This window comes from Oncorhynchus tshawytscha, linkage group LG20 (genome assembly GCF_018296145.1).
Source record: "Oncorhynchus tshawytscha isolate Ot180627B linkage group LG20, Otsh_v2.0, whole genome shotgun sequence".
Taxonomy (NCBI): Eukaryota; Metazoa; Chordata; class Actinopteri; order Salmoniformes; family Salmonidae; genus Oncorhynchus; species Oncorhynchus tshawytscha.
In genome coordinates, this window is record NC_056448.1 from 27,262,335 (window position 1) to 27,275,484 (window position 13,150).

General features: G+C 43.3%; 1 protein-coding gene across 6 annotated transcripts in view; it reads left to right on the forward strand.

Moving 5' to 3' along the window:
• Positions 1-13,150, forward strand: part of mast4 (microtubule associated serine/threonine kinase family member 4) — a 175,303-nt gene that overhangs the window by 155,327 nt on the left and 6,826 nt on the right. For 5 of the 6 annotated variants that reach the window (XM_024382102.2, XM_024382105.2, XM_024382107.2 and 2 more), the window contains 7 exons: positions 6,882-7,003; positions 7,246-7,454; positions 7,674-7,877; positions 8,571-8,797; positions 10,735-10,857; positions 11,415-11,551; positions 12,907-13,091. In XM_024382102.2, coding sequence (XP_024237870.1) covers positions 6,882-7,003; positions 7,246-7,454; positions 7,674-7,877; positions 8,571-8,797; positions 10,735-10,857; positions 11,415-11,551; positions 12,907-13,091 — 1,207 coding nt within the window. The remainder of the gene's footprint in view (positions 1-6,881; positions 7,004-7,245; positions 7,455-7,673; positions 7,878-8,570; positions 8,798-10,734; positions 10,858-11,414; positions 11,552-12,906; positions 13,092-13,150) is intronic. The other variant, XM_024382103.2, reaches the window with a different exon arrangement.

Consider the following 13,150-nt stretch of genomic DNA (forward strand, 5'->3'; position numbering starts at 1 on the left):
ATATGTAGTTCATACAAATATCTGCAGCTTTCAATGAAAACCCAACATGATAGATTTTCTGTCCATTACATTCTTTGCGTCTTTCCCCCCAACCCCCCTGCAGCATGTTATGTAGAGCTCGGCTTTGCATACATTTTCTGCTGTAAATCAGATCTATTTTGGTAGAACTTAGAACACAATGCAAACACACACACAGACTTGCACACATTGTTGTGCTGCATTGCAGTACGCTCTGCCTCTGAAAGTAATGCACAAAGTGCCTTCTAAGGCAGAAGAATGTCTCAGAGGAAGAGTTTTTATTCAGTTACCTACCTAGATCTTTTTCAGTGTTTGTTACCCACCAGTTTTTTTTTTGTGCACAGCCTGATAATCTAACCTGTGGCTAACCAGTGGCTGCTGCCACTATTTTGGAACCACTGATTGTGGTTTCTATGGTATCAGACTCTGTGTCCCAATACTAAACGGATATATTGATGATAGTGATGGTGTTTAGATGTAGTAATCTTGTCCTCTATGAGGAAAGACTGTAAAGTCTCTGTGTGTCTGTCCCTACATGGTGTCCAGGTATGTAGCCCTCTACACTCGTACCCATATACGGGTTGAAAATTGCACATTTGGGCACTGATAAATGACTAAATTGGAACACAGTGTAAGTATAGTAACATGCTATAAATTAGGGCTGTGCTGTGACAATACCAGTATCAAAGTATTTTTTTTCATGGCAAAAAACCTGCTGTATGTAAAATATTGTGCGCTTATAGTTTGGAAAATAAATACATGTGACTCTGGATGACAACATAATGTTTGTTTCCAACATTAGGACTGTTTTCCTGAAGTCAAATCCACTTTGTGTTTTGTTTCTTTGCCACGATACTAACGAGTATCACGATACTGGTATCATCCTGGCCCTACTATATATAACTCCTGGCCCTACTATATATAACTCCTGGCCCTACTATATATAACTCCTGGCCCTACTATATATAACTCCTGGCCCTACTATATATAACTCCTGGCCCTACTATATATAACTCCTGGCCCTACTATATATAACTCCTGGCCCTACTATATATATCTCCTGGCCCTACTATATATAACTCCTGACCCTACTATATATAACTCCTGGCCCTACTATATATAACTCCTGGCCCTACTATATATAACTCCTGGCCCTACTATATATAACTCCTGGCCTTACTATATATAACTCCTGGCCCTACTATACATAACTCCTGGCCCTACTATACATAACTCCTGGCCCTACTATACATAACTCCTGGCCCTACTATACTCTCCTGGCCCTACTATACATAACTCCTGGCCCTACTATACATAACTCCTGGCCCTACTATATATAACTCCTGGCCCTACTATATATAACTCCTGGCCCTACTATATATAACTCCTGGCCCTACTATATATAACTCCTGGCCCTACTATATATAACTCCTGGCCCTACTATATATAACTCCTGGCCCTACTATATATAACTCCTGGCCCTACTATATATAACTCCTGGCCCTACTATATATAACTCCTGGCCCTACTATATATAACTCCTGGCCCTACTATATATAACTCCTGGCCCTACTATATATAACTCCTGGCCCTACTATATATAACTCCTGGCCCTACTATATATAACTCCTGGCCCTACTATATATAACTCCTGGCCCTACTATATATAACTCCTGGCCCTACTATATATAACTCCTGGCCTTACTATATATAACTCCTGGCCCTACTATACATAACTCCTGGCCCTACTATACATAACTCCTGGCCCTACTATACATAACTCCTGGCCCTACTATATATAACTCCTGGCCCTACTATACATAACTACTGGCCCTACTATATATAACTCCTGGCCCTACTATATATAACTCCTGGCCCTACTATATATAACTCCTGGCCCTACTATATATAACTCCTGGCCCTACTATATATAACTCCTGGCCCTACTATATATAACTCCTGGCCCTACTATATATAACTCCTGGCCCTACTATATATAACTCCTGGCCCTACTATATATAACTCCTGGCCCTACTATATATAACTCCTGGCCCTACTATATATAACTCCTGGCCCTACTATATATAACTCCTGGCCCTACTATATATAACTCCTGGCCCTACTATATATAACTCCTGGCCCTACTATATATAACTCCTGGCCCTACTATATATAACTCCTGGCCCTACTATATATAACTCCTGGCCTTACTATATATAACTCCTGGCCTTACTATACATAACTCCTGGCCCTACTATACATAACTCCTGGCCCTACTATATATAACTCCTGGCCCTACTATATATAACTCCTGGCCCTACTATATATAACTCCTGGCCCTACTATATATAACTCCTGGCCCTACTATATATAACTCCTGGCCCTACTATATATAACTCCTGGCCCTACTATATATAACTCCTGGCCCTACTATATATAACTCCTGGCCCTACTATATATAACTCCTGGCCCTACTATATATAACTCCTGGCCCTACTATATATAACTCCTGGCCCTACTATATATAACTCCTGGCCCTACTATATATAACTCCTGGCCCTACTATATATAACTCCTGGCCCTACTATATATAACTCCTGGCCCTACTATATATAACTCCTGGCCCTACTATATATAACTCCTGGCCCTACTATATATAACTCCTGGCCCTACTATATATAACTCCTGGCCCTACTATATATAACTCCTGGCCCTACTATATATAACTCCTGGCCCTACTATATATAACTCCTGGCCCTACTATATATAACTCCTGGCCCTACTATATATAACTCCTGGCCCTACTATATATAACTCCTGGCCCTACTATATATAACTCCTGGCCCTACTATATATAACTCCTGGCCCTACTATATATAACTCCTGGCCCTACTATATATAACTCCTGGCCCTACTATATATAACTCCTGGCCTTACTATATATAACTCCTGGCCCTACTATACATAACTCCTGGCCCTACTATACATAACTCCTGGCCCTACTATATATAACTCCTGGCCCTACTATATATAACTCCTGGCCCTACTATATATAACTCCTGGCCCTACTATACGTAACTCCTGGCCTTACTATACGTAACTCCTGGCCTTACTATATAACTCCTGGCCCTTCTATACGTAACTCCTGGCCCTACTATACGTAACTCCTGGCCCTACTATACGTAACTCCTGGCCCTACTATACGTAACTCCTGGCCCTACTATACGTAACTCCTGGCCCTACTATACGTAACTCCTGGCCCTACTATACGTAACTCCTGGCCCTACTATACGTAACTCCTGGCCCTACTATACGTAACTCCTGGCCCTACTATACGTAACTCCTGGCCCTACTATACGTAACTCCTGGCCCTACTATACGTAACTCCTGGCCCTACTATACGTAACTCCTGGCCCTACTATACGTAACTCCTGGCCCTACTATATGTAACTCCTGGCCCTACTATATGTAACTCCTGGCCCTACTATATATAACTCCTGGCCCTACTATATATAACTCCTGGCCTTACTATATATAACTCCTGGCCTTACTTTATATAACTCCTGGCCCTACTATACATAACTCCTGGCCCTACTATACATAACTCCTGGCCCTACTATATATAACTCCTGGCCCTACTATATATAACTCCTGGCCCTACTATATATAACTCCTGGCCCTACTATATATAACTCCTGGCCCTACTATATATAACTCCTGGCCCTACTATATATAACTCCTGGCCCTACTATATATAACTCCTGGCCCTACTATATATAACTCCTGGCCCTACTATATATAACTCCTGGCCCTACTATATATAACTCCTGGCCCTACTATATATAACTCCTGGCCCTACTATATATAACTCCTGGCCCTACTATATATAACTCCTGGCCCTACTATATATAACTCCTGGCCCTACTATATATAACTCCTGGCCCTACTATATATAACTCCTGGCCCTACTATATATAACTCCTGGCCCTACTATATATAACTCCTGGCCCTACTATATATAACTCCTGGCCCTACTATATATAACTCCTGGCCCTACTATATATAACTCCTGGCCCTACTATATATAACTCCTGGCCCTACTATATATAACTCCTGGCCCTACTATATATAACTCCTGGCCCTACTATATATAACTCCTGGCCCTACTATATATAACTCCTGGCCCTACTATATATAACTCCTGGCCCTACTATACATAACTCCTGGCCCTACTATACATAACTCCTGGCCCTACTATACATAACTCCTGGCCCTACTATACATAACTCCTGGCCCTACTATACATAACTCCTGGCCCTACTATACATAACTCCTGGCCCTACTATACATAACTCCTGGCCCTACTATATATAACTCCTGGCCCTACTATATATAACTCCTGGCCCTACTATATATATAACTCCTGGCCCTACTATATATAACTCCTGGCCCTACTATATATAACTCCTGGCCCTACTATACATAACTCCTGGCCCTACTATACATAACTCCTGGCCCTACTATACATAACTCCTGGCCCTACTATATATAACTCCTGGCCCTACTATATATAACTCCTGGCCCTACTATATATAACTCCTGGCCCTACTATATATAACTCCTGGCCCTACTATATATAACTCCTGGCCCTACTATATATAACTCCTGGCCCTACTATATATAACTCCTGGCCCTACTATATATAACTCCTGGCCCTACTATATATAACTCCTGGCCCTACTATATATAACTCCTGGCCCTACTATATATAACTCCTGGCCCTACTATATATAACTCCTGGCCCTACTATATATAACTCCTGGCCCTACTATATATAACTCCTGGCCCTACTATATATAACTCCTGGCCCTACTATACATAACTCCTGGCCCTACTATACATAACTCCTGGCCCTACTATACATAACTCCTGGCCCTACTATACATAACTCCTGGCCCTACTATACATAACTCCTGGCCCTACTATACTAACTCCTGGCCCTACTATATATAACTCCTGGCCCTACTATATATAACTCCTGGCCCTACTATATATAACTCCTGGCCCTACTATATATAACTCCTGGCCCTACTATACATAACTCCTGGCCCTACTATACATAACTCCTGGCCCTACTATACATAACTCCTGGCCCTACTATACATAACTCCTGGCCCTACTATACATAACTCCTGGCCCTACTATATATAACTCCTGGCCCTACTATATATAACTCCTGGCCCTACTATATATAACTCCTGGCCCTACTATACATAACTCCTGGCCCTACTATACATAACTCCTGGCCCTACTATACATAACTCCTGGCCCTACTATATATAACTCCTGGCCCTACTATATATAACTCCTGGCCCTACTATATATAACTCCTGGCCCTACTATATATAACTCCTGGCCCTACTATACATAACTCCTGGCCCTACTATATATAACTCCTGGCCCTACTATATATAACTCCTGGCCCTACTATATATAACTCCTGGCCCTACTATACATAACTCCTGGCCCTACTATACATAACTCCTGGCCCTACTATACATAACTCCTGGCCCTACTATACATAACTCCTGGCCCTACTATACATAACTTCTGGCTCTGTGCTTCACAGCTCTGTATGGGTTTTGACAGACAACCGTTCTGAACTAGAGCACAGCACGCGACAAGAAGTTTTCCCATCCCTCCCTCTCATTGGGCAACTTTTGCAAATGTTTTGTTGTCTGAGTGAAGAGTTTAAGAGGACTATGTATTTTGAAAGATGTTGAGGATTATAATAAATACCTCTGATATACAAACAAGCCAAACACATATTGAGTCTAAATGTGCACTTACATATAACTCGTCATATACAGTGTCAACGTTTATGATCACTATGTTTGATGTACAGTTACCAGATGACATGTTGTCATACCCTGGGTTTATCTGAACAGAAGGAGCCTATGATTGTCGATTAAGAAAATTCACCGCGGCACACGCACCTGAATGCGCTCATGACTCATTTCTATACACACCAAAATTACGATCTGTTTCTCTGAATTGCACGGTGAAGCCTAAAACTGTAATATCATATTTTATAACTTAGCTAGTCATGTTGGCAAGAAAACAGGCTTTCAAATTGCACAATTTGGATCATTGTGTGATGGCGGGGATGCAGGGTTGAGTCCCAAACAAAGTATCTACAAGTGCACTTGCTCTAGTTCAGGTGTCAAACTCATTCCATGGAGGCCTAGTGTCTGCATGTTTACGCTCCTCGCTTGTACATGATTGATGAATTATGGTCACTAATTAGTAGAGAACTCCCCTCGCCTGATTGTCTAGGTCTTAATTGAAAGGAGAGACAAACAATCTTCAGACACTAGGCCCTCTATGGAATGAGTTTGACACCCCTGCTCTAAATCCTCAACAATACAGCTAAGAGAGAGGAATAAACACCTTATAGTTTGTCATCGTTGAGTCATAAAGTGCATCGAAATTACTTGGCACACTTTGAAGACGTGTGACACCAGTCCTCACATCAAACCCTTGTAATTTCTTATGCTGCAACTTCCCCAATTATCGAGGAATATTCTCATGTTACTGAATGTATTCTCAGATGTCATTACCAACAAATGCAGCAAAAAGTACAGTAAATGTAAAATTAACAGTGTAATGTTTGTATTCATTCTTGTCTTGGTGAACTGTTGACCTAATTTCCCCATAATCTCCAAACTGTTCCCTTTCAATTGCTACAATTGTTATGCATATGCGTTTCTTCTGTAAGAAACATTTAAATTTAGCCCCATCCATATAGGCCAATTCCCACGAGTGTAAAGGGTTAACTGTTTGTCTGTCTGTGTGGTGTGTAGGTGTATAGCAGCTTGGACCTGTCCCGTGGCCAGCTGGAGGGGAAGGGAGAGCCTGAGGAGAAGAAGAGTGAGAGCCCTCTGACTGTAGACTCTCTGAGCTGGACACCAGAGTTCACTGAAATGTACGCCTCACAACATCCCTTCTGCTATACTCAAACTATCTATTGTTTTCACACACTTTTGGTATTATTTAAGTTCCCCCGCTACTGCAGGGTCTCAGAATACCTTAAGACAAAGATGGCAGTGCATAACCTGCTTATATTAACATTTTGTCAGTACAACATCTATAATAGTTAGCTAGTATGTCCTGAATGTTTTTTCTGATGGGGGTTGATATTTATCCATTCCTCCTTTCTCCCCCCAGGCCCTCCCTCACTCAATCCTCAGACACAGAGAGTCCCAGCATGGGCCCTCGCCCGCCTGGCCTGCTCCCCAAGTTCGCCATCTCGGCTGAGGACGGAGACGAGGAGTCCCTGGCCCTAAGGGAACCCACCAAACTGGCCTTCTCCATAGAAGAGGATGAGGCTGACGCAACCACCCCCGGAAGCACCCACAGCGGGGCTACTCTCTCTGGTATGGAGGCCTCAAGCACTGGTTAAAGCTGGTAGAAGATGTAGGGATAGTGTTAAAGAATTGTCATCATGTTGGCTGTTGACTGGTTCAACTGATATTCAAGAAAAGTAATGATACGGGTATCACATGGAGTTGTTTCAATGTTTTTAATGTGCCTGACTGTAAGTAAAAAATAAAAAATAAAATGATGGGACATTGTACCTGTTCTTCTTTGGTCAGTAGGTAGTTTCTCTGAGCACCTGGACCTGCATCCCTCCAGAGGGGAGGGCTTAGACAGCCCTGACTCCTCCTCCAAGACCCCCATGGACCAGGGAGGCCAGCATGGCAGCCTGCGGCCCGATAGACATGGGGAGAAGCATGGTGTTGTTGCCAAAGTCCCCAAGTCTGTTTCAGCCAGTGCCCTCTCCCTCATGATCCCTGGAGGTGAGTCAGACGACACACACCCTACCCCTGCGATCATTTCCATTTAAGGATGGTTAAAGAGCAGAGTGTAAGAGAGGCCATTAGATCTGTGTGAAATTGGCCCGGCACGGCTGCTGCTGGGAAGAGGCTACTGTTTATGGAGTGGCTGTGTATGCAGTAGCACAGAAGAGGAGCCTGTAACTGAGGTAGTAGCTGAGAAAAACACCCCCTAAGGGTAAATCCCTCATGTCGCACTCCCAGCAGGGGTACAGTGATTCCAGGCTATATAGGAACATCTGGCTATTGAGGGGAGAGCTACAGGAAGACAGATCAATAGAAATGACAATTGTATGCGTGTCTGTGTTTGAACCTTTTAAATTAACCTCCACTAGGTATTTTGGTTTGAAGAATTGGAAAATTCATATAAAATTAGCATAAAAATTGATGGTGTGCTATATAAAAATGTCTATGGCAACATTTATTTTGCTCTCACAATGTATCTGGCACATTCCCAGATTAGTCCCTTGATTGTATCACAATGACCACATCATTTTCCCAAGTAATAATGCCCTTCATTAATGTGTCTCTTAGTGGTACAGATATCATTAGAATTGTGTTTCTCATTGTTCCAGATATCTTAAAGGCCGACTTTGTGATATTTACAGACGTTTTCAGTCATTTCAAATGACAATCTATATTTGTCTCTTGTTCCAGATATCTTCGCGGTGTCCCCACTGGCCAGCCCCATATCCCCCTACTCTCTCTCCTCTGACCCTTCCTCTCGTGACTCCTCACCCAGCCGAGACTCCTCCCTCGGCGTCATCAACCCTAGGCATCCAATCATCATCCACAGCTCGGGGAAGAAATTTGGCTTTACGCTGCGGGCCATCCCGGTGTACGCATGCGATCGTGATGTCTACACTGTCTACCACACAGTCTGGGTAAGAACTTTACTTTGATTTACTGACTTTATTGTCCTATGAGGAAATGTTGTTGCAGTGTCATGTACACGTTTAAATACAAAACAAATTGACAATACAACTTTCATAACTGTTATATACCCATAAAAATAGAATAGCCTGCTGGCCTTACTGGGTCGATAGGAACATGAGCCCGAGCTGTTTCAGAGGGATATCACACCTGGCACAAATGATTGTCTAGTTCTGTTTTTCTTGCTGGGGGGTGCCCTATACCTGCACCCAGAGGGGAGTAGTTCAAAGTCTGGGTACTGGGGGCGGCTTGGGTCTAAAATGACAGTTCACCAGCCCCCCATACACATATTCCAGTGTCCCCCAGACGATTCACCAGCCCCCCATATACTTGCTGAGGGTCCTGACCTTAAAGATCTGATCCAGGCCTGTCTGACCATCCAGGCCTGTCTGACCATCCAGGCCTGTCTGACCATCCAGGCCTGTCTGACCATCCAGGCCTGTCTGACCATCCAGGCCTGTCTGACCATCCAGGCCTGTCTGACCATCCAGGCCTGTCTGACCATCCAGGCCTGTCTGACCATCCAGGCCTGTCTGACCATCCAGGCCTGTCTGACCATCCAGGCCTGTCTGACCATCCAGGCCTGTCTGACCATCCAGGCCTGTCTGACCATCCAGGCCTGTCTGACCATCCAGGCCTGTCTGACCATCCAGGCCTGTCTGACCATCCAGGCCTGTCTGACCATCCAGGCCTGTCTGACCATCCAGGCCTGTCTGACCATCCAGGCCTGTCTGACCATCCAGGCCTGTCTGTTTCACCACAGAAAGCAAGTACTTTGCTTTCTGTGGTGATAATCCCTCAGCATATTTATCTGGCTGACAGTGGCATTCCCAAACCAACAAACAATACAAAAAGTTAAAATACTGTTTTACAAATGAAAGATTTGTAAAACAGAGTCGGTTTAGTACAGTCAACCTTAAAAGATCCCAGTTCTTTGAGAAAGTACAGTCTCAGGTCTGTACATTTACACCACTGAAGCTTGTTGTCCAAGAGGACACTCAGATATTTGTATTCCTCTACAATTTCTATGTTCTGATAGATGTTGCAGAGGTAGGTGTTGTTCACTTCCTGAAGTCTATGCACATCTCTTTGGTCTTATTGGTATTGAGGACCAAGTGTGATTCATCACACCACTCTACAAAGTCATTTAGGACCAGGCCATGATGTTCCTCGTCATCATGCAACAGGCTGATCAAGGCAGTGTCATCAGCGAACTTAACGAGGTGTCTGTCAGGATGGGAACTAGTACAACTATTAGTGTACAAGATGTACAGGAGTGGGGACTAAACACATCCCTGAGGAGAGCCTTTGTTGGTGGTGCGTATGTCCGACAGGTGGGAGACCTACTTTGATCCGCTGTGACTTCTGGCTCAGGAAGTCCAGCAGCCACAAAACCAGCCCCCCAGGAGGTCCCTTAGGTCCCTGTGGCAGAATGTAAGGCTAGATTGTGTTGGAAGGCAGAAGAGAAGTTAACATACAGAACCCTGACATGGAATTTTTGGCACCTTTTAGATGTCTATTGACCATGTTGAGGAGAGTAAGAATGGCATCATCAACTCCTCTGCTGGGCTGATAGTCAAACTGAAATGGGTCGAGGAGCTTCTGGGTGGCACTGGGAATCTGACTTTTCACAGCCTCGTGTTTGATCATGTTCAAACAAGCACAGTCAAATATCTAATGAAGCACTGGTAAAATAGTACATTTCTGTTGGTACAACAAGTTGTCACTTTCATCTGTGTTAATAGTTATCGAATAATTTGTTGAGTGGCTGGATTCAATTAAACCTGCACCATGGGAAAACAATGTTTTTGTTATTGTACTGCAGTGTTTCATTACGGAGTGATTAATAGATACAGTAGCTAACAGTGTGTTTCTGTGTGTTGTTCAGAGTGTGGAGGACCCGGGTCCGGCCCACAAGGCGGGGCTGAAAGCTGGTGACCTCATCACTCATGTGAATGGAGAGACGGTCCACGGCCTGGTCCACACTGAGGTGGTGGAACTGCTGCTCAAGGTCAGAGAACATTAGATATAAAGTTTCATCAGATATAACTGCTAGTAACAATTGTCTACCATTACATCCACAAAAGGTTATGACGTAATCGCGTAAGGTATCTGGAGTTTGTAACTTGATACTCTCATTATGGAGCTCATATATTTAAGCAATAAGTCCAGAGGGGGTGTGGTATATGGCCAATATACCACGGCTAAGGGCTGATCTTAGGCACAATGCTATATATATATATGTATATATATATGGTATATTGGCCATATATCACAAACCCCCGAGGTGCCTTGTTTACTATTATAAACTAGTTACCAATGTAATTAGAGCAGTTAAAATAAAGGTGTTGTCGTACCTGTGGTATTTGGTCTGATATATCACGGCTGTCAGCCAATCAGCATTCAGGGCTTGAACCACCCAGTTTATAATAGACTGTTTATCTAGTGGTAATTTAATTTACAGTCGAGCCCACTTTTTTAACTCTGTTTGTAACTTCATACTCTTACAATGGAGCTAATTCATTTGGGTCAGTTTATCTTATGGATCTCTGTATTTGCTTCCTCCAGAGTGGCAGTAGGGTAGCCATCTCCACCACTGCGTTTGAGAACACCTTCATCAAAACAGGGCCTGCCAGGAGGAACAGCTACAGGAGCAAGATGGTCCGACGCACCAAGAAGCCCAAGAAGGAGAAGACGCAAGAAAGGCAAGACATTTGTGTTTGGTTTAGTGTTATTTCCTTTACGAGAAACCATTTTGTTATTAGATATGAACTATATCTAATAGTTAACACCACTATCAACAAGGCAGGTCCTACAGGCCCTAGTTGTGTCTTGTCGCACCTTGACTACTATTCAGTCGTGTGGTCAGGTGCCACAAAAAAGGACTTATGAAAATTGCAATTGGCTCAGAACAGGGCATAACTGCTGGCCCTTGGATGTACACAGAGAGCTAATAATAATATGCATGTCAATCTCTCCTGTCAATCTCTCCTGTATTTATGAGAGTATTTATGAGAGGTATTAGCATGTTGAATGCACCAAGCTGTCTGTCTAAACTACTGGCACACAGCTCGGACACCCATGCATACCACACAAGAGATGCCACGAGGTCTCTTCACAGTACCCAAGTCCAGAACAGATTAATGGGAGGCGCACAGTACTACATAGAGCCATGACTACATGGAACTCTATTCCACATCAAGTAACTGATGCAAGCAGTAGAATTAGATTTTAAAATACTGATTAAAAAAACACCTTATGGAACAGCGGGGACTGTGAAGCAACACAACCGTAAGCACAGACACATGCACACACACGATAACATACGCACTATACACACATACACATGGATTTAGTACTGTAGATACGTGGTAGTGGTGGAGTAGGCTGAGGGCACACACTGTGTTGTGAAATCTGTGAATATATTGTAATGTTTTTTTAAAATTGTATAAACTGCCTTAATTTTGCAGGACCCCAGCAGCTAATGGGGCTCCATAATAAATACAAATGAACTAAACCTCTAAGTCTGCTCTGTAGAGGTCGCTAGTAAATTTGAACAGTTTACATGTCCAGATTATGACATATACAGTATAACCACAGGGTGTAGCTGTGGCTCCTTGCAACGGTGCTAAAACTCTGTCACTTCTTGACAATGTCAACCCTCGTCACGTGTCAGTCTTAAGTTTTTTATTTCAAAGATCTTCCTCTGGCTCTCCTTTTTCTTTCACTGAATTGATTACTCAGGAATAGTATGTACATTGTTTACCACCATTTTTGAAGAACAACGATCATAGATGTCACAACACTACACAACACTATTTTCTACCTACAGAAATTGCATTTTCTATGGAACATTCTTGCTTGGCCCTATAGTGGTGGACTGATTCAGTGTCTTCTCTCGTTGTGCTATTTGCCAGAACGCATATATAGTAATAACACCATTTGAAGTATAATTCTCTTAGATTAGACTATCTAGAGTCAAGACCACAAATCTAATGTAGGGAGTGCCTGGGCCTCATAGTGATAGACTGACCGTGTCTTCTCTCCTCGTTCCCCACAGGCGGCGATCTGTTTTCAGGCGTTTCGCCATGCAGCCCTCCCCTCTGCTCCACACCAGCCGTAGTTTCTCCTCCTTCAACCGCTCCCTGTCCTCTGGGGAGAGTCTCCCAGGTTCCCCTACTCACAGCATGTCTCCCCGCTCCCCCACTGCAGCTTTCCGACCCACCCCAGACTTCAATCAGTCAGGTGAGAGTGACGGTCTTTCATTTACATTTTATGGAATAAAATAGATTTTAATCAATAAA